Source organism: Penicillium pulvis, assembly GCF_028828015.1.
Source record: "Penicillium pulvis strain IBT 33274 chromosome Unknown scaffold_8_segment0_segment0, whole genome shotgun sequence".
Taxonomy (NCBI): Eukaryota; Fungi; Ascomycota; class Eurotiomycetes; order Eurotiales; family Aspergillaceae; genus Penicillium; species Penicillium pulvis.
This window is the reverse complement of record NW_026643080.1, coordinates 5,231,214-5,251,849: the sequence shown is the minus strand read 5'-3', so window position 1 is coordinate 5,251,849 and position 20,636 is coordinate 5,231,214. Positions and strand designations below refer to the sequence as shown.

Genomic DNA, 20,636 nt, shown 5'->3' with positions numbered 1-20,636 from the left:
TGCAATGATGATGCCACTTCAGGGCTATCGGTCGGGTCATGTGACCTGATTTATCGAACCGAACAGTTCAAAGGAACATAGATAAGATCACATTCATTATATTTGACTTAGAGAAAAGGACTACCCATTTAGAGGACATAGTAATCAACTTGTAAACTGATTGCAACCCTTTATCTCCATTCACTTCCAAGGACTTGAATCAATTCTTTTCCGTGATGTTAGTCACATGATCGCGAACCACGGTCCATATCGATTTTACATAAGCAGTCAGACGCTAGCCCTGATTCGGTTTGGTTAGCGACCGCGCCCTAAAGCCCACACAGTCCCATTCTCCGTCGATTTCTCATCCTCCCAAACGACAAGCCTATCTTCAATTCGAGGTACGACCTTTTCCCTTCCACCGTCCCCGACCTCGTCTGTCCTCCTCGTTCAAACTAACACAGGTTCTTCTTTCCTACAGACAGTCGCCATGGGTCGTGTGATCCGTAACCAGAGGAAGGGCCGTGGCTCCATTTTCAGTGAGTGCGACCGCATCAAAATCCCACAAACACCTATATTCGAAAAATTGTCGGCGCTGCCCCTCAGAGCAGGGAAGAGATGGAAACAATACTACGGACACCACACACAACGCATGCGACAGGATTAGATTGCTGATATCGATTTTTTTTTCTCTTACAGCGGCCAACACCCGTCTTAACAAGGCCCCTGCCCAGTTCCGTACCCTCGACTACGCCGAGCGTCACGGTTACACCCGTGGTGTTGTCAAGGAGATCATCCACGATGCCGGTCGCGGTGCTCCCCTCGCCAAGGTCCAGTTCCGTCACCCCTACAAGTTCAAGATGATCACCGAGACCTTCATTGCCAACGAGGGCATGTACACCGGCCAGTTCATCTACGCCGGTAAGAACGCTCAGCTCACCGTCGGCAACGTTCTTCCTCTCGGCTCTCTGCCCGAGGGTACCGTCGTCTCCAACGTCGAGGAGAAGGCCGGTGACCGTGGTGCTCTTGGCCGTACCTCCGGTAACTACGTTACCGTCATTGGCCACAACCCCGAGGAGGGCAAGACCCGTGTCAAGCTCCCCTCCGGTGCCAAGAAGGTCGTCAAGAACACCGCCCGTGGTATGGTCGGTATCGTTGCCGGTGGTGGCCGTACCGACAAGCCTTTGCTCAAGGCTTCCCGTGCCAAGCACAAGTTCGCTGTCAAGCGCAACTCTTGGCCCAAGACTCGTGGTGTTGCCATGAACCCCGTCGATCACGTAAGTTATGGCCACTTCAGAGACTGTCTACTTTTGGCTAACCAGATTTCTCTCTACAGCCTCACGGTGGTGGTAACCACCAGCACATCGGTAAGGCCTCGACCATCTCCCGCTACGCCACCCAGGGTCAAAAGGCCGGTCTCATTGCTGCCCGCCGTACTGGTCTGCTCCGCGGTACCCAGAAGACCAAGGATTAAGTGCAGTGATGTTTTGTGGAGTTTTTCTTGTGACGGGTTGAAAATGGACTTCTGCTATGAGACATATGTACCTAGGCGACTGCGGATAAGCGTCCCATGCGCCCTTAGCGAATTAAGGCTGTGGTCACCATCCTTTTTCTGAATAAATCAACAAAAGGGTGATGGAATGGGGTCCGGGGTTGGCCTCATGTCAAGGGCAGGACGAAAAATCAAAAAGGCCCAATAGGGCTCTGAAATGATACATCTATGAAATTCAAACTGTCCTTGTCCCCACCCTGTAGATTGCATGTAGACCTGGGAGTGTAGACCTGAGACCTGGAGTCATCTAGAGAATCTGTCGACTCTCACCCTTCGAGGTCCCATATCCTACCTTATGACTATTTTGCTATCTCGGCATATGCATGCCAGCAGCACTTGAGTTCATATTCATGGCTCTTCAAAAACCGAAATGTTTTGAACCAGCATCCTATTGATTCGAGCCAGCTACGGATGCTGTTCCTCATGGTTCCCATTACCTACTCATCTTTCCAATGATTTAAGGTTTATATCCTGTTTCTTTTATAAGTATGCAAAAAGGTTCTGGGTTTCATGTTCGCATATATGCATCTCTAATACTGCGACCTTTGAAAGCCTACTTTTTGTGGGGCTAGGTTATCTTCCATGCTTTGCAGGAACTGGGATTGCCTCTAGAGCTATGTGCCTTTGAAGGTTCTAGCCGTAAGTCAACTGGCACGACTGAATTCTATAACTTGAAACAGTCCTCTAGGTAGGACTTCGAATCAATTCAATTCAGGTTAATAGACTAAAAGAATCACTTAGTATTTAAATCTATTATCTCAGCAGGTCTTTCTACTTTTTCGTGGGTTTACAGTACAATGAAGTGCACACTGGTGTCCTTAGATTGGCGGGGGCGGGGAGATATATTTTAGTACAAATTCTGCTTAACCGACCCTGATGTCATACGCAGTGTCGCCTTCTCAACCTACAACTAATTTAATCCGCAATAATATGATCGTAGAAAATTGTAAAATTGTACCAATATCCAGATCCTAAGGTGAAGTCCACATTGAGACATAGAAACTCACAAGTCTAGCCCAATGACTTTCCAACGTTGGGATCATTGATCTCAAATTGACCAATCAGTGACGTGGATAGGACCTTGGCACCAACTTGTGACCTTATCAACTAAAAAAGCTCCATCCCATTTCATCACTTTCTGATCTCTACGGTACTATGACATGCAGTTGATTCTACCAAGGCCTACATAGGCACTACTCCAAAATGACCAGTGCAGATGCCCCGCTGGAAATCCCCCGCCTCAGCCGATCGGGCGATACTCTCACATCCGCTGAGCGGTGGCAAGCCATCACCAAGCGCGACACAACAGTAAACAGCTTCGTCTACGGCGTTCTCACAACGAAAATCTACTGTCGACCGTCCTGCGGCGCGCGCCTCGCTCGGCGAGCCAACGTCGAATTCTACAACACTCCCTCCCAAGCCGAGAAAGCAGGCTTCCGGCCCTGTAAGCGCTGTCGGCCAGAATGCGGCGGCACGGCAGCGCAGAGTAATCCACAAGCGTTGATGGTTGAGAAGGCATGCCAGACAATACGCAACGAAGTTCTTGCAGGGCTGAAACCAAAGTTGCACGATTTGGCGAATCAAGCAGGGCTGACTCCGAGCCATTTCCATCGTGTGTTTAAGAAGATTCTCGGCGTAACGCCGGGTCAGTATATTAGCAGTGTGGTTCAGCATATCCGCCCATCACCGGAATCTTCGGCGCCTGATGGTTTGTCTGAGCTTGAAACACCTCCTTCAGCATCACCCCTTGGGTTTGTTGGGGCGGATGGGACGGAAGAGCTGAATTTAGATCGTGGCCAAGGCTCCGCGCTTCCTGGGTTGCCGGCGGTTAGGCTGGAGGGTTTTTCTCCTGTCATCTGGGATAATGCATGGAACGAGTTTGATATTTTGCTGGCGGCAGAGGACCAAGGGCAGATGGATCCTTTGGATTCAGTCTCAATTGATCCCCGGGTTCTCTTAGGGCCTAGGTGAGATGGGCGCGAACCGGTTCATTCCGTGACCATTAAGTTGTGGGTCCAGGCCCACGATGCTAATCTTCACTATTGAATGAAGCGTACGAATACGACGACAAATACCTAAATTGGAACATTCAAATCCTAGCTCCGGACTGTACAATGTAGATGAGCACGACCCAAGGTTTTATCAAAGGAGAGTTTAGCGGGGGGACTGTGCCAAGGGGCGTCCCTGCAGCAAGGCACCAGAAGAAGCAGTAGATTAAGTCAAATTTGATCTCCTCTCATGATTCGACGTGGCTATCTTCATCGCCACCACCATCCACTTGGCATCAATCAGCAAGGGCGGGGTGAAACACCGACGAAACCTGACCGAAGAGACGCTAAGACAGCTTTCTGGGTGTACCGTGCACCGGAGTACGTAGGCCGCTCAAGCATTGGGTTTTGAGCGATCGGCGACACGCATCCGTTGGGGAACTAGAATCTCCTCTCACAGCCACTGGGCCAGAATTCGATTGGCGCCTGGTTTGTGACCTGATCCATCGCAGGACCCTGTTTCCTTGACGGTGGCGTGTCACTTTCTCTGAAGATAATTATAGCATGAAGATCCGGGACAACTTCCTGGTCTTCCAATTGGAATCATGGTTTCCCCACTGATGGATCCACTAACGCGTGTCACCTTTAACCGCGATGGTCGAGCCCATTTGAAACACTTTCAATTTCCCGGGTTTTGGTGTGGATAAGGGGGATTGGTCGGCCTTTTCTGGGATTTTAATTTTTTTTTATTTTCATTTCTTTTTTTGCCTTTCAACAGGAGATGAGAGTTTATCTGTAGTGAAACTGACTGAGATCGGTGGCGAGGAAACCAATGTAACAGAGCGTGCATCTCCAATGAATTCATTGTTGAGGCGCATTCCCCACCGATCGACACCACATTGTATTTCTGCATGCAGTGAAACGCTTTAGTAGAATTTCGAGAAACTTTGTTAATGATTGATTATCAATTGCGTGCCATCAGGTTAAATTGAACTAATTAAAATCAAGTTCAGATTGGAGGGGTAGTACGTACTCTGTATAATATCAAGTGCTCCCTTGCCCCGTTCTTCCCAACCTCCCCTTTCTCTTTCCCCTCTCTTTCCGTCCACACCCTCTCTTCCAACAATACCCTTCGTTTTGATCTGAACCTCCGGATCTGTCCTTCGTGTTCGGATCACTTCACGATCGTTTTATAACACCATCGTCATCGCAAATATCACCCCGTCGATCATTACTCCGCTGCACCGCTGCTCCGGCTAAGTTTGACCTCAACCCTGCCATTCGATTTCCCACCTGGGAGAGCCAGCTACGTCCACAATGCACGTGAATAAGCGAATCGGTCGTTTCAAGCAATGGGCGGGAGAGCGCATGGGTGGTGAGGCCAAAACTTGTCAATCGGATGATTTCAAGGCCATGGAGACAGAGATGGGTGTGCGCCATGAAGGTATGCATCTTTAAATGACCGTGTTACTACCCTACATACTGACATTCTGCTTTTACAGGTGTTGATCACATTCACAAGTCCATGACTGCCTACGTCAAGGCCATCTCGAAGCGTACAGAAGGAGACGATAAAGAAAAGACCCTGCCAATCGCGCACTTGGGAGGCAGCATGGTCAGCCACGGAGAGGACTTTGATGGAAATTCCGAATACGGGCAGTGCCTGATTAGTGAGTTAAACTTCGATCCCAAGACCACGCCTGAATTACTCGACTGACAATCAGGGTAGTGTTTGGAAGGACCGAGGAGCGCATTGCACGCATTCAAGAGAGTTACATTACACAGGCGACTTCAAGCTGGCTTGAGTCCCAGGAAAGATCTCTCACTCAAATGAAAGAGTACCAACAGGCTCGCAAGAAGCTGGACAGCCGACGACTGGGATACGACACTTCTCTCTCCAAGATGGAGAAGGCCAAGAGAGAGGATTTCCGGGTCGAAGAGGAGCTTCGCAACCAAAAAGTCAAATACGAAGAAGCCAACGACGAAGTGCTTCGCCGCATGCAGGACATCAAGGAGTCGGAAGCTGATAGCGTGATGGATCTGGGCACCTTTTTGGATGCCCAGCTGGAATACCATGACCGGTGCCGGGAAGCACTTTTGCAGCTGAGAAATGACTGGCCTGGCGGGTGAGTGCTCCAAACAAACCAACACCCTCGAGAGACTGTACTAATCTTGCACTATAGGTCCGGCCAAGGCCCAGCGCCACGTCGCCCCACACGAGCTCGCTCCAATACTGCGCATTCATACCAGGAGCGGTATGAGCCCGTGCAGGAAGAGGTGACGAGTGCAGTGGAGAACCGGCCCACTATCCGGCCGACTAGGACTGTGTCGTCCAACTTGGCAGACACTTTCCCGAGAGAAGTCCAGAGAGAAGCTCAGCCTGCCAGCAGTGCCTACTCCCGTCCGGTTCTGAGTCGGGTCCCCACTTTCGAAGGCCCGACCCAGCTTCGACAGGAACAATCCCCTGTCGCATCGCAATGGATTCAACGAACGACCAGTGACACCCTCACTAGCCGACGCAACAGCACATACCTGAACACTCGAGCCGCTGATCCATATGCCGATTCTGAAGTCAGCTCCTACGGCTCGTATGGTCGCTCCAGCCCGGAACGTATGTATGGTGATCGTTCATGCTCCCCGGCTACGTCCCATGGCAGTAGTGTTGCCTCGCGAAAGCCCAGTTCCACCGCTTTGAATGCGTCCCATCTGAGCAAGAAAGCCCCTCCACCACCACCCCCATCTCGTTCAAAGAAGCCTCCTCCACCCCCACCCCCAATGAAGCGGAGTCTGTCCACTGCACCAACGGCGTAGGGTGAAATGATGGTTTTTCATTCGGGCCGGAGTTTTGTGGAGTTCTGGATTGTCATGACGACCAGTGGTTTCCGTTATTTTTATTTCCACAGCGTTTTACCTGCCAGTGCTCATTACCTACGGGCTATTTTTCTTCAAACTTGCGTCATTGTGATAGAGAGAGGCATTGAAATATTTCTCTGAAGAAATGCGGGTTTTGAGCCGTTTGAGACGAGCTGAATGTTAATGGTACATGGTTTGATCCGGGTGATAGTACTTGGGTCAGGCTGCAGACCCAATCGAGGCATACGTTACGATTTGCCATTATTTAAATCTCAAGATTATGAAACGGACTGAGAAGAACGTATAAGCGCATGTAAATTTGTAGATGGATGCCATGTTTAAGAAGCTTGGACATTTCCGTAGCTCGGTTGTTCCCGTGAAAGCACCAAGGTTGCATTGGTGCCTTAATGCCTAGCAAATAAAGCAATGTGATTGGGTCTGGAGAATACTAAGACGGGACTGATTCACTGCGTTCAGCACAGACCAGGCTGAATCAGCCATACACGTGACTCCCACTGAAATCTCCTCCTTCCTGTTGTTACCAACTCAGAGAGCACCCAGGTTTCCCCGAGAGAGAGTCGCGCAACTCGGTCCCCTCTATCTCCATTTCCATCCACGGCCACGCGCCATCCCCCCACCGTCACTGCCTTTCACTTTTTTGAGGCACTCACAGTGAATCTGCTGGGTACCCCCATTTAATTCCCTTTATCCCCTTTTGTTCCCAGTACCCGCCCGCCCCCCCATAATCCCATCGATCGCATCCCCGAACCGCCGACCACGCGCCTAAACATCGCGTCTTATCGCCAAGAGGTCTCTCCACGACCATTTTTGGCCACCCTCGACTCCCCAATCGTGCCCTACTTGTCGCATTTCTACCCTTCCACCGCCACCCTCCTATTCGGTGTCCAGTCGCGACCTACTGTAGGGACGAAGTGGAGTCCGCGACATTCACTTCAGTTCCGCGTCCATATCAATCCCATATCACTACCAACCTTGTATCACCACTTATGAATTGAAAGAAATCACGCGTATCATGGCTTCTACCCAGTCGGCGCCGAATATGGCGTCAGCCAATGGCACCAGCGCCGCACAGGGCGCGAATCCATTGCAGAACCTAAATGGCGACCAAGTCAAGGAGATTCTTCACGTAAGTACTCGGTCCATGCCCCCAATCTATAGTGCCTTACCACATTCAATACATTTTATCCTATCTCAATCCACTTCTACTATCTATATGGTCCATATTCTAACCTCGACACAGAAACTCCGCCAGATGAAAACACAGATGGACGCCAAGGGCATCCGCGTTGACGACCTTCCAAGCGACAAAAAAGAGACTTACAAATACTTCCTTTCTGTCTACGTTCAAGTCATGGCTTACCAACAAAAAAAGGCTGCTGCTGCCAATGGTGCCCAGGGTATGCTTTACTGCGCATTTACTTACCCAGGCGTTTCATTCATCGCTGATCATCCTTTTAGGCCAAAATGCTTCTACCCCGTCTAATGCTGGAGCTCAGCAAGTTCAGCCCCAAGCTCCCGCTCAAAAAGGTGCAACGGTCGGGAATGGACCATGGTCCAAAGCTCAATATGAGCTATACCGGCACCAACAGCTATTGCACGAAAAAGCGAAGAACAACCAACCACTCACCCCAGCTGATATGCAGAGCCTGCAGGAGTACACCTCGGTAGTCGCCCCCTCACGGCCGAAGTTGGTTGCTGCGGCAGAGAAGATCGTGAACGAGGTTGAGAAAGGCTCGGTTGAAACAGCTGCGAGCAACGGAGATGCCACTCCTGAGAAAACATGGTATAACAACCTCGAGCAACCTGATATTTTGCACCAGCAAATCAACTACCACAAATATCGCATTCGCCGCAACCGCCCCACCATTCCAGCTTCCTGGCCTTATGGCCTTGACTTGCAGGAGATCCGTGCGCGCCGCCAAGAATCCTTGGCCAATTCGATGGCTCGCCGACGAGATGAACTTGCTTCACAGTCGGCTTCCATCGGTGTTTGGGACACTGCCAAGAATGACACTCCCACCCGTGACGATTCATTGAAGATTCGAATTTACAATGAGCTCTCAGCACTGGACAAATATGCCAAGCAGCAACGGCTTCGGGACACCATCTCCCGGGAGATGTTCCAATACAGTCAAGGAATGACTGCTAACCGTTCTGTTCATCGCCGCCTGAAGAAGCCTTCGCTTCGTGAAGCTCGGGTCACTGAGAATCTCGAGAAGCAACAGCGGGATGCCCGTGAGACTCGGGAGAAGAAGAAACAGTTCGATCAACTTCAGGCCATTCTCAGCCACGGTGTTGAGCTCCTGAGCAACGCGGCCCAGAACCGGTCCCGATCCCAGAAATTGGGCCGCATGATGGTTCAGCATCACCAGCATATGGAGCGTGAAGAGCAGCGACGTGTGGAGCGCACCGCTAAGCAACGTCTTCAAGCCCTGAAGGCCAACGATGAGGAAACTTACCTGAAACTGCTTGGCCAGGCCAAGGATTCTCGTATTACGCACTTGCTCAACCAGACTGACAAGTTCTTGAAAGAGCTTGCTGCATCTGTGAGACGCCAACAGCGCAACCAGGCCGAGCGGTACGGCGAGGACGATGAAATGGAGGATGAGGAGGAGGAAGATGAGGAAATCGCCAACAGTGATGTTGATGAGGCTGAGCAAGATCCCAACAAGAAGACGATCGATTACTATGCGGTGGCTCATCGTATCAAGGAGCAGGTCACAGAGCAGCCTTCTATTCTTGTTGGTGGTTCATTGAAGGAGTACCAGCTGAAGGGTCTCCAGTGGATGATTTCGTTGTACAACAACAACTTGAACGGTATCCTGGCCGACGAGATGGGTCTCGGAAAAACCATCCAGACCATTAGTTTGATCACCCACATCATTGAAAAGAAGAGGAACAACGGCCCCTTCCTGGTTATTGTGCCCCTCAGTACACTCACCAATTGGAACATTGAATTCGACAAATGGGCTCCCTCTGTCGCCAAGGTTGTCTACAAGGGACCCCCAAATGCACGAAAGCAGCAGCAGCAGCAGATCCGTTGGGGTAACTTCCAGGTTCTTCTGACTACTTATGAGTACATCATCAAGGACCGACCCATTCTCAGCAAGATCAAGTGGACTCACATGATTGTTGACGAGGGTCACCGTATGAAGAACGCCAATTCTAAGCTGAGTAGCACCCTGTCAACATACTACACTAGCAGATATCGTCTGATTTTGACTGGTACCCCGCTGCAAAACAACCTCCCCGAACTCTGGGCTCTTCTGAACTTCGTTCTGCCCAACATTTTCAAGTCCGTGAAGTCGTTCGATGAATGGTTTAACACACCGTTTGCCAATACTGGTGGCCAAGACCGCATGGACCTCAGCGAAGAAGAACAGTTGCTTGTGATTCGTCGTTTGCATAAGGTTCTTCGCCCGTTCTTGCTGCGTCGTCTGAAGAAGGACGTCGAAAAGGACCTGCCCGACAAGCAAGAGCGTGTCGTCAAGTGTCGGTTCTCCGCCTTGCAGGCCAAGCTTTACAAGCAACTTGTCACCCATAACAAGATTGCTGTTGGTGATGGTAAGGGTGGAAAGACTGGCATGCGTGGTCTCAGCAACATGCTTATGCAACTGCGGAAGCTTTGCAACCATCCCTTCGTCTTCGAGCCCGTTGAGGACCAGATGAACCCTACTCGGATGACCAACGACCTTCTTTGGCGAACGGCAGGTAAATTTGAACTGCTTGATCGTATCCTGCCCAAGTTCCGTGCTACTGGTCACCGTGTCTTGATGTTCTTCCAGATGACTCAGATTATGAACATCATGGAAGACTTTCTTCGCATGCGCGGCCTCAAATACCTTCGTCTGGATGGATCTACCAAGTCCGATGATCGATCGGATCTTCTGAAGGTCTTCAACGACCCGGGTTCCGATTACTTCTGCTTCTTGCTCTCCACCCGTGCTGGTGGTCTGGGTCTGAACCTGCAGACCGCTGACACGGTCATCATCTACGATTCGGATTGGAACCCTCACCAAGATTTGCAAGCCCAAGATCGTGCTCATCGTATTGGTCAGAAAAACGAGGTTCGTATCTTGCGACTCATTAGTTCCAACTCCGTTGAGGAGAAGATTTTGGAACGTGCGCAGTTCAAGCTTGACATGGACGGCAAGGTCATTCAAGCCGGAAAGTTCGATAACAAGTCGACGAACGAGGAGCGTGATGCCCTTCTTCGAACCCTTCTGGATACCGCAGAAGCTGCTGACCAAATCGGGGAACAAGATGAAATGGATGACGATGACCTGAACGAAATCATGGCTCGTTCCGAAAACGAAATTAAGGTGTTCCAGCAAATGGACCAGGACCGACTACTCAATGATAAATATGGCCCCGGAAAGCGCTACCCTCGTCTCATGTGTGAGGAAGAGCTGCCGGATATTTATCTGCAGGAAGATAATCCCGTCACTGAGGAAGTCGAGGCGGAGGTGTACGGTCGTGGTGCTCGTGAACGCAAGGTCACTCGATACGACGATGGCCTGTCTGAGCAGCAGTTCCTGGATGCCATGGAAGGTCTCGAAGAGGGTCGACTTACTTTGGAGCAAGTCATTGAGAAGAACGAGCGACGTGCCGCTGAACGTGCGGCCAGGAAAGACAAGAAGCACAAGAAGGCAGCAGGGGCTGATTCTTCACCAGAACCAGAGCCGTCTATTGTTGATGAGGACGAGACCCCTCAGAAAAAGCAGGGTCGTCGTCGTGGTCCTCCACCCAAGCGCAAGGCCGAGGAGCCTATTGAAGAAAACCCACAGCCCAAGCGCAAGAGAGGCCGTCAGCCCAAGATCCCTGAGACTTTGAGTAGTGCCGACCGTGCCACCCTGACCCGAATTATCACCAGCACCATCCAGTCCCTAAAGGAGATGGAGCAGGAAATTCCGGCTGAGGGCTCCGATAGCGAAGAAGGCCCTCTTCTACGTGCCATCATTGAGCCTTTCATGAAGCCCCCACCACGCTCACAGTATCCCGACTATTACATGATTATCAAAAACCCTATCGCAATGGAACAGATCGAGAAAAAGTTGAAACGCGATGATTACCAGAGCCTGAAGGAGTTCCGGGATGATGTTCACCTGCTCTGCCAGAATGCCCGAACCTATAACGAGGATGGCAGTATCTTGTTCCAGGATGCGAATGATATCGAGGTAAGCATATCTTTTCGAACCTCCATTCTCTACACCACATGCTAACTATCCGTCCAGAACAAATGCGTAATGGAACTGAGAAGGCAGACCGAGGGCTACCCTCAATTTGCCAATTTTGATGATCCTGGGTCGATTGCTGGCGACGGTCTATCGACCGGAGCTGACACCCCGTTGACTGCCGGAACCCCCGGGGCCCAGCCTAAGCTCAAGCTTACCTTCAACAACTCCAACTTTGACAGTGCCAGTACCTTGAATGGTACTGATTTCAGTCTTGAGGATGAGTAATGCCCTGTTCACCAGGACAAGTTGTCATACATACATTTTTTATTCTTCCCTGCCTGTGTTAGTGTCATATCCACCCCGAAACTTTATTCCAGTCATGCAATTTCGGGAAGGCGTTTGCTGTGATTTGATTTAGGTGAACCGGAGAAGAGATTCATGCTTTTTTGTTTGCCACGATTCATTAACGAGAGGTGGTCTTTTTAAACCTTGTAAACGATCTTTAGATCGGTCGGACCCTTTTATGTTGTTAGCATGTATGGCTAGTCGAATTACTCAAGAACGATTTAAATAATCGGTTCATAATTTCCCACTCTATCCTTATTCTTAACCTTAATCTGATCGACCTCGTATTAAGCCATATATAGATAGCCTCGACACGTGATCGTGATAGTGGCGATGCTTTAACCTTATTTGATTTCAGCTGAGAATCCATCTTTGTCACAACATGCCTCATGTGTGGAAGTCAACGTGGATAAAAATTATATCCATTACGCCATGCCGGCGAGCAGCCATTCTCCAGAGCTTTCATCTTCCCATGATAACACTGGTGCTCGCAAGCTTCAGACTGTATTTCGGGTATCTCCCCCGGGCCAGAAACAGAATGGATTCCATTCAAGGAGGGCCCATAAGAAATCTCGAGCCGGCTGCTTGACATGCAAAAAGCGAAGAGTCAAGGTATGCTATAGCCGAACAAGCTCAGTAGAGCCATGCAACTGAGACCCATACAGTGTGATGAAGAGAGACCAAATTGTCAAAGGTGCAAAGCCCGAGGCATTGAATGTAGTTATTCCTCTGAATCAGATGATGCTGGGAATGATACAAAAATATTGATATCTTCTACGCCAAACGCCACCATCTCCTCTCTTGCTATTGAAGATATCACGAAAAGCATCCAGACTACATTGAGCTTTGACCCAGATTGGAGTCCATATGCTCTAATGAACAAGAACTCCGATCATCCTCTCAGTACAGTTGCCTTTCAGCATTTCGTCAAATCTTCAACCGATACAGTTGTCGTCCCCGCCATCCGCAATGTCATGCGAACAGATATGATACGCGTCGCATTCACAGTGAGTATCATGTCCACAATTGAAAATTCCTCTGTACAAACATTCTCATTCAAATGATAGAGTGCTCACCTAATGTACACCATTCTGGGTGTTGGTATGCTCCACTATAATCGATACTCACCAAACAAAGAACGATCAGTCGCAGAGTCTTATCTCTGGCAACATGCCATCACACTATACCAAAAAGCTCTCTCCTCCAAAATACGACCCGAAAACGTCGACGCTCTCTTATCAACCTGCATGCTCATGGGAATAATGACTATCTGCCCCGAGAAATTCGAGCCAACAGAATCGTGGGTTCTCACTAATAAACCGGAAGCCATGAACTGGCTTGCATTACAAAGCGGGTTGAAAACCATTCTGACGCTCGCATCTCCGTATCTTTCTACCAGTATTTGGGGAGAAGCATTTAAAGAGGTCGATGAAACAGGTGACAAGATATTCAAACAAGATGAGGCCAAAGGACGAGAAGGTCTTGATCCCCTTTTGGCAGATTTGTGTGGAATTGACGACGAAAGTACTGAGAATACGAGTGTTTACTATGCTCCTCTGAGTTATCTTTCCAGGCTTATGAAGCTAGAATTCAATGGACCTAATGCTGCTCATTGTGCGTCGTTCATGGGGAGGTTGGAGTGTGATTTCCTGGCTCTTCTGAGGAGACGAGATCCTCCGGCCCTTATGATTTTGGCCTATTGGATGGGACATATGTGTTTGTTGTCTGAGTGGCAGCCTTGGGTTGAGGGGAGGATTAGGCAGGAATGTGTGGCTATTTGTATGTTTTTGGAGTATAGTACTGACCCGCGGATCTTGTTGCTGTTGCGGTTTCCGGCGGAAGCGTGCGGGTATAAACTCAGCTTTCTTTAGAGTTCAGTAAGCATAATATGAAGAGACCCCTGGATTGTTTGTCATGTCTAGATCAAGTGATTATCTCCACGGCTTCCCCGCGAGAGTAATGGCATTTAAGTAAGTCATCATCCTGGTGACACCCAGTTTGTTTTGAAATTGAGGCACAATACAAGAAAAAGCAAGCAAAGATTCAGTTTCCATTGGGCTGATCTCCTTGCTTGGCTGCGCAAGAAGCAATTCTACTTGGGTCAGCTGCATTGAACCCATTGAAATCATTGGTGAGAAAGAAAGTTTACAAATGCAATATCATATGCAGCATATGCAAGGCTTTGAGACTATGAACACCGCACCGTGCAACCTTCAGTCTTATCCACTTGGGATAAAACAACGATACTTAATTCGATGCCGCGCAGTTCTGTGGGCTACCTCTTATCTATTCACCTGTGCGGGGTAGGAGGATCTGGAAAAAGAAGCCACACAACATATTTCCGGTACATCTTCTGCGACATCGGACCTACACTCTTCTCTGCTTGAAAAATGTCCGCGAATGAAGAATCATTGCTTATCCAAAGGTCCATTGCCGATGACCAGGATCTGGAAAATGGATCTACCAGATCGAAGATTGGGACCAGCTTTCTGGCTGTGATGCTTCTCTGTATGATGCCGCAACATATTTTTAAGGATCAATCTAATGGTCTTTTGATGACAGCTGCCTTTTTGGCTTCCTCCGATGACTCGTTCGTTCTCTCTACGGCCTCTGATATTGCAGCCGACTTTGAAGCTACCAACATCAGTACGTGGCTTATTACGGGATTCAATCTCGGATATATGGTTTCTTTACCGATTGTAAGCCAAAACAATTTTCTTCATCAATTGTAGTTGGTATTCATCCGCTGATTCCAACTAGTATGGTCATCTCTGTGATGCCTGGGGCAGAAAACGTACTTATCTATTCTCCTATATTGTATATGGAGTAGGCTGCTTGACAATGTAGGAATCGATCAATGCCTTGACGATGATTTGCATGCTTACTACTGATAGGGGAACTTCGCTCAATATCTACATGTCTATTCTTGCAAGAATCATCACTGGCTTTGGGAGTTCGGGAATGCTAGATCTATCTTCCGTGCTCTTGAATGGTAAGTCAAAATGGAACCCCAAGCTGCAAGAATTGGAACTAATCTTGGTTCAGATATCGGTGGTCCCTTCGGAGTTGCGGTGTTACGAAGCTACTTCATGACTGTGACGATGATTGGATTCAGTGCTGGAGGGGCTCTAGGGGGATTTTTAGCAACATTGGTAGGATGGAGATGGTGAGGATTCCCTGTTTATGGTATATTTCAATGTCTAATTATGATCTATTAGGTCATTCCTCCTCCATGTTCCGATTGTCTTCCTTTGCGCTCTTGTCACGGTCCGCCAGCTTCCAAAAGACGCCCCCCAGGACCCACAATCTGCCGTACTTGATGCTAATCAGGAGAGACAAGAAGAAAAAACCCCAGGTCCTGGAAACATGGATATAATAGGCATGATAATCCTTGTGTGTGCTATTGTATCAGCCTTGATGATGGTTCAGGTGCTACAAGGCACTATAACTCCAAAAAGAAAACTATACATTAGCACTGGTCTTGGGCTCGCTAGTTTGCTGCTTGTGGGTGTCTTTTGTGTGCACGAGGTTCAGTGGGCCAAGAGACCCTTGATTCCATTATCCTTTATGATGTCCAGTCAAACCGGCATTGTATGTGTAGTGCAGATCTTATCAATGATCGCAGACCTCGCAGTGAGTTACACTCCACCTTTGCCCTCATATTGACGAATGCTGAGACCTACCAGATTGTCTCGACAGTCAGCGAGTACTTTGTTCGGACAAAAGGCTTTTCGATGGCCGCCGCATCGGCCTGTCTAGCACCTCCAGCACTTGGAGGTGCCCTTGGTGGCTATCTAGCAGGAAGACAAATCCAATCGTTGGTCGCCCCTGTGTCAATACAGTGTCTTTCTGTCCAATGGAAACTAATGAGATTCCAGAACTGGTAAATATCATAGATTGACTCAGATGGGATTGATCCTCTGCATCGCGAGCTGCATCCTGATTGCAATCCGATGGTGCTTCTTCAATCCATCACTCTTGGAACTTGCCTATCCCTTCTGTTACGGGGTGGGATTGGGCATATTATTTTCCACCCAGTTTGTGGCATTATCTGCTCACTCACCGAAGGACTACTCTGCAAGATTAATCACGACGTATTATCTGATGCAGCAAATTGGGTCTGTGGTGGGTGTATCTGTTACATCCTGGCTAGTTCGAAGTAGCTTTGCGAATAGTCTGGGAAACGAATTTGGAGTAACTCCAGATGGGTTGAGAGTGAGTGAACAGTCTCTGCTATTGTCTTTCTCCTTCATGAACTGATAAACATGCAAGATGGTGAAGGAGATTCTAAAAGACCGTCACTACGCTGCTTCTCTTCCCAAAGAAGTGCGAAAATCAGTGGAGGTGATTTTCCGAAGAAGCTTCGTCGCTGCACCAGGTGAGTGGTCCCATAAACCAAAGATGTGTTGACCTAATAACAAAAGTATTTGTAATTGCGGCTCTGATCCTCACCGTTTGTCTCGTGAGAGGGGAAACGGAAGAGAAAGAGACTTGTCTTGATGAGCAATGTCATGATTAGTGCTTATTCACTGTGACCGCATGCACTATCGCTTCGTATTCACTCATGTGCTTTCAGCCGAGCAAGTCCAAGCCACAGAACCTTGAAGTACGGTTGACCTGCATCACCCCCGTGCATCAGTGGAACGAGTCAGATACACGAAACCAATTAGCTGTATATATTCCTCACCGATTCTTTTGCTGCAAAGCGACGATCAATTATTATATTGGAATTATTTTAACGAACCCCTCCAGACCAAAATTAACCTTCATCTTGTCACACCCCCACCACAACCATGACCGTAAACAAGAATTTGGCTGGAAAAGTGGCCCTGGGTAAGAAATCCCCTTTGGAAACGCGTTTCTTCATGTCTATACCATGTCTATACCATTTATATACCCCGTACATATCCACTGTCACTAAACTTAGTCCAGTCACGGGAGGAAGTCGAGGCATCGGCGCAGCCATCGCCATCAAACTCGCCGAGCACGGCGCAAACCTCGCAATCAACTATGTATCGTCCGCCACAGCTGCAGAGGCTGTTGCTGAGCAAATTCGCTCGCATGGCGTAATCGCCATCACAGTGAAAGCCGATGTTTCCCAAGAGGGAGAAGTAAGCGCGATGTTCAAGACGATCATGGAGCGATTCGGTCGACTAGATATCGCGGTCAGTAACTCTGGAATCGAGTATTTCGCTGAGCATTCGGAGACGACGGGCGCGGACATCGATCGGGTCTTCGGCGTTAATGTCAAGGGTCAGTATTTTGTTGCGCAGCAGGCGTATAAGTATATGGCGGATCATGGGCGGGTTATGTTGACTTCGTCGATTTCGGCTGTTAAGGTATGGGTATTTGACACTAGATCATGTCTACGCCGGAGCTAATCTGGGTTTCTTTAGGGTGTTCCTCGTCATGCTGTTTATGCTGCCTCGAAAGCCGCTGTTCAGGGTATGACCAAGTGTCTTGCCGTTGATTTTGGTCCGCGGAATATCACTGTCAACTGTATCGCTGCGGGTGGTGTTAAGACGGATATGTATGACGAGAACTCGGCCGAGTATATCCCTGGTGGAGATAAGATGACGCCGGAGGAAATTGAGGTCATGTTATCGAAGTGGTCTCCGCTGGGTCGTGTTGGGCTTCCGGATGATATTTCGAACATTGCGGCCTTTATTGCAAGCCCTGAGTCACAATGGTTGACTGGTCAAACCTTTCAGGCTACTGGAGGTGCTTATATGGTTTAGTCTAATGTCGCATTCAATCCGATAATCCAAATACCAGGGTTGTTATATTGGTCCTTTTTGAGTAGACGACCTCGAAAGGTCTTCAAAGGCTTAGAAGCCACTGTATTGTCTAGGTACTCGTGTATATTGTAACCTTGACAGAAAACCAGAAATTCAAAAAGAGCCAAGTATAAGTGGCCTGTATGCCAGGGGTATGTGCGTGAGAATAATTCAGATGTACGTGAGCGCTGAAAACGAATCAACTAGAAGACTAGGGCGCTGCACTGTCTGCAGAGTCAACTGTCATGTTTGTCCGATGTCTTGGTAGAGAGCTATTCGAAGAATGCGAGGCAGTAGAAGGTCTGTCTTCGAGTAAGTTGGTTGGGCCTGAATCGATGCCATTGACACCATTAACGCCATTTGCATGAGCACCGTTGACGCTCTTCGGGCTATATGTCTCCAATGCGTCAAAGACATGGTGAAAGACCTGTTGGTCCACATCAGACGCCCACAAGAAGTCCAAGTGCTCATAAGTAGGTATAGGCTTTGCGACAGTCCCACGAGGCAAGCCCTGCAACATAACATTGATATCGACAAGGCTATCACTGCCACCATAGAGGAGTACGATTGGTGTCTTGATGTTGCGGGTTGGGTACTTGACAGGCTTGTAGAAGCGTTCACTGGCAACAATGCTGAAAGGGGTTTGCAGTTCGTCGTCGTAGAACTGGAAATTCTTGTTGCGGATTATCTGGAACCAGTGGACAACGGACTTGGTACTCGTGAAGGAATACAGGTGGAGGTATGCAGCTAGCTTCTGGGTTCGGGTGATATTGCGGCATTGCCAGTTAAATAGGACAGACAGGGCCGTGTCAATGATGCGGACATAGATTGGCGGGTACAAAATTGTCTGCCACATCGTTGTCGAGGAGAGGATACTGCGTCTGCCGAAGAGGAGGAACAAGAAGTTCGGTGAAGCCTTCATAAGAGAATCGACGATGCGATTGCGGAGGCCAGACGGAGCCATTGCCGGAGCCAAGGCCACGAAAACATCAACCTTCTGGTTGAGCAACGGGTGGATAGATAGTGTTGCAAAAGCCTGCGCGGTACCCTGCGAGAAACCAATGTACGATAACGATGGCTGGGTGGTCACATCGAGGATGTATTCGATGCTGTTCGGGATATCGTGAAAGGCGAACTGATCAATGGAGAAGTCCCAAAACTCATTTGACCCTGGTGAGAATTGGGTAGACTTCTTCGCATACTTGTTGCCCCTGTTATTGCCCAGCCAAACATCGTATCCCTTTTCGACCAGCTGGAAGGGAAGACACCGCTGTTCATCGGTCAAGGCGACCCACACCTCACTAGACATGAGGAGACCATGGTGAAGGTAGACAACCTTTTTGCTAATTGAGCCAGGTCCTTGGTTAACCCGCATATTTTCTTCCCCTCTCCGGTAGGCCAGTCTATGCAGCCCAAGAAGATACCCATCTGAAGTCTGAACGATGTGCTCCTCCGCCTCATATCCGAACAGGGCGCACATGTCCACGAAATCCGACGCCTCTGCTATAGACGAAGCAAGAATCTCCTCTTTTGTCCGTTTATCATGCGATTCCTTTGAAATGAATACATTGAAGAGTTTCTTCGACTGATCGTGACAAAATCGAATGATAGGTGATGCTAGCTGCACGTCAGTTGGAAGCACGGGGCAGACAAGAAAATGCACTCACGAAGGCAGAATGTGATTAGATGAATGACAGTCTCCAGGAATACCAGGATCAATGATCCTAGCAGTGCCAGGTACTCAAACCTAAAGAGGTACGACATTAATTGCCACGATCTTCGAACCATGTTGTGGTACTTGGCGCGCTCAGGGTGGAAACCTACCAAAACAACCTCCCGATAAAGGGTACACGAGACATGATGACTCACTGTCTAGTTATTCATACATATATTCAGGGAGAAAAGCGTACAATTAAACACCGACAAGATCGCAAGTTGTTAAAGAAGTTGAAGATCAATTGACATCGATGTTCGCGACGTCATCTGCGCATGTGAAAGCGATCAGGGCGGCGCTTACTCATCCGGGGTCAACCAATCAGAATCAAGTGGTATGATCCGCCTGAATTTGTCCCAAATGTTCCGCTTCGGAGACTCACCAAGTCGAGCAGATCACCATGCCTAGCTCGTGCCAGGATATTAGTGAGTCATACACGATCTGGCAGCGGCATGGTCCCCGTACCGCCTGCCGGGACACATGTTCCCAATTTGTTTTGCCGGGGCGCTGACAACATTGTTTGTAGGGGAGGCATTGGCCCAATGCCTGCAGGAGTCGGACTGCATTATGGTCCAGCGGCACACGCCGCGTGAGTGCCTGAGCTCTCCGCTGGCAGAGCAATTGCCCACAAAATGCCAGCAGTTGAAGAAAGGATTCAGCGAGTGCAAGTAAGTGGATCATTCGGCGACAGCGGACTCTCGAGAATCCAATTACAACGAATAATGCTGATCTGTACTTCCTATTCTGACAGGCGCGGAATGATCGATATGCGCAAGCGTTTCCGAGGAAATCACCCGATTTCCATGGCCAAGGATGCCGATGGACATGGAACTCAGTCGGAACAGCTGTATGCTGGACGTCCGGCGTACACTACTGTTAAGGAGATCAGTGGTGATGAAGTGCAGATGGACCCCGAGAAGACCCGTGGTCTGTAAAGAAATATTTGAACATTTAGGGGAAGAAAGATGCCAATCGATTGCAGAGCAGCATGCTCTCGTTGTGCGGCTTCTGTGTATTCTACAAATGCGTGGAAATTTTGATTCATGCTGGCATGGTCTGGAGTTCTATTTTATCATATCATTGAAATATTGGCACGATCTCCAATCTCTATTATAAGACGCGATACCTCTACAGATATGTAACGTACTTATATACCGTGGAAACTCAGGTTCATTTGTAGCCTAAGAATACCTATGCAATCGCAGAAAAAAAAAAGTATATAATTTCACA

The 20,636-nt window shown here is 48.8% G+C and overlaps 10 protein-coding genes across 10 annotated transcripts; 9 read left to right on the top strand and 1 right to left on the bottom strand.

The window, feature by feature from the left end:
• The first annotated feature begins 336 nt into the window (after window positions 1–336).
• Window positions 337–1,766, top strand: N7503_011394 (60S ribosomal protein uL2). Its single transcript, XM_057070940.1, has 4 exons — window positions 337–380; window positions 461–518; window positions 679–1,256; window positions 1,316–1,766. The coding sequence occupies exons 2-4, from the start codon at window positions 470–472 to the stop codon at window positions 1,451–1,453; spliced, it is 765 nt and encodes a 254-aa protein (XP_056917551.1). The 5' UTR covers window positions 337–380; window positions 461–469; the 3' UTR covers window positions 1,454–1,766.
• A 968-nt stretch (window positions 1,767–2,734) lies between these two features.
• Window positions 2,735–3,502, top strand: mpt (putative DNA repair and transcription factor Ada; the record flags this gene model as incomplete). The annotated part of the gene is made up of 1 exon (XM_057070939.1): window positions 2,735–3,502. The coding sequence occupies one exon, from the start codon at window positions 2,735–2,737 to the stop codon at window positions 3,500–3,502; it is 768 nt and encodes a 255-aa protein (XP_056917550.1).
• A 1,334-nt stretch (window positions 3,503–4,836) lies between these two features.
• On the top strand, window positions 4,837–6,330 carry N7503_011392 (uncharacterized protein; the record flags this gene model as incomplete). Its single annotated transcript, XM_057070938.1, has 4 exons — window positions 4,837–4,963; window positions 5,022–5,189; window positions 5,249–5,645; window positions 5,703–6,330. 4 exons carry the CDS (start codon window positions 4,837–4,839, stop codon window positions 6,328–6,330), a joined length of 1,320 nt encoding a protein of 439 aa, XP_056917549.1.
• A 1,075-nt stretch (window positions 6,331–7,405) lies between these two features.
• Window positions 7,406–11,855, top strand: N7503_011391 (putative RSC complex subunit (Sth1); the record flags this gene model as incomplete). Its single annotated transcript, XM_057070937.1, has 4 exons — window positions 7,406–7,519; window positions 7,634–7,790; window positions 7,852–11,570; window positions 11,628–11,855. 4 exons carry the CDS (start codon window positions 7,406–7,408, stop codon window positions 11,853–11,855), a joined length of 4,218 nt encoding a protein of 1,405 aa, XP_056917548.1.
• Window positions 11,856–14,305: 2,450 nt separating this feature from the next.
• On the top strand, window positions 14,306–14,745 carry N7503_011390 (uncharacterized protein; the record flags this gene model as incomplete). The annotated part of the gene is made up of 2 exons (XM_057070936.1): window positions 14,306–14,561; window positions 14,648–14,745. The coding sequence occupies 2 exons, from the start codon at window positions 14,306–14,308 to the stop codon at window positions 14,743–14,745; spliced, it is 354 nt and encodes a 117-aa protein (XP_056917547.1).
• An 86-nt stretch (window positions 14,746–14,831) lies between these two features.
• Window positions 14,832–15,802, top strand: N7503_011389 (uncharacterized protein; the record flags this gene model as incomplete). Its single annotated transcript, XM_057070935.1, has 4 exons — window positions 14,832–14,907; window positions 14,961–15,081; window positions 15,134–15,506; window positions 15,602–15,802. 4 exons carry the CDS (start codon window positions 14,832–14,834, stop codon window positions 15,800–15,802), a joined length of 771 nt encoding a protein of 256 aa, XP_056917546.1.
• Window positions 15,803–16,187: 385 nt separating this feature from the next.
• Window positions 16,188–16,434, top strand: N7503_011388 (uncharacterized protein; the record flags this gene model as incomplete). The annotated part of the gene is made up of 2 exons (XM_057070934.1): window positions 16,188–16,293; window positions 16,340–16,434. 2 exons carry the CDS (start codon window positions 16,188–16,190, stop codon window positions 16,432–16,434), a joined length of 201 nt encoding a protein of 66 aa, XP_056917545.1.
• Window positions 16,435–16,708: 274 nt separating this feature from the next.
• N7503_011387 (uncharacterized protein) lies at window positions 16,709–17,653 on the top strand (the record flags this gene model as incomplete). The annotated part of the gene is made up of 3 exons (XM_057070933.1): window positions 16,709–16,748; window positions 16,848–17,254; window positions 17,312–17,653. 3 exons carry the CDS (start codon window positions 16,709–16,711, stop codon window positions 17,651–17,653), a joined length of 789 nt encoding a protein of 262 aa, XP_056917544.1.
• A 250-nt stretch (window positions 17,654–17,903) lies between these two features.
• On the bottom strand, window positions 17,904–19,551 carry N7503_011386 (sterol esterase; the record flags this gene model as incomplete). The annotated part of the gene is made up of 3 exons (XM_057070932.1): window positions 17,904–19,309; window positions 19,360–19,439; window positions 19,517–19,551. The coding sequence occupies 3 exons, from the start codon at window positions 19,549–19,551 to the stop codon at window positions 17,904–17,906; spliced, it is 1,521 nt and encodes a 506-aa protein (XP_056917543.1).
• Window positions 19,552–19,806: 255 nt separating this feature from the next.
• Window positions 19,807–20,341, top strand: N7503_011385 (PET191 family protein; the record flags this gene model as incomplete). The annotated part of the gene is made up of 3 exons (XM_057070931.1): window positions 19,807–19,831; window positions 19,933–20,074; window positions 20,158–20,341. 3 exons carry the CDS (start codon window positions 19,807–19,809, stop codon window positions 20,339–20,341), a joined length of 351 nt encoding a protein of 116 aa, XP_056917542.1.
• Window positions 20,342–20,636: the final 295 nt, after the last annotated feature.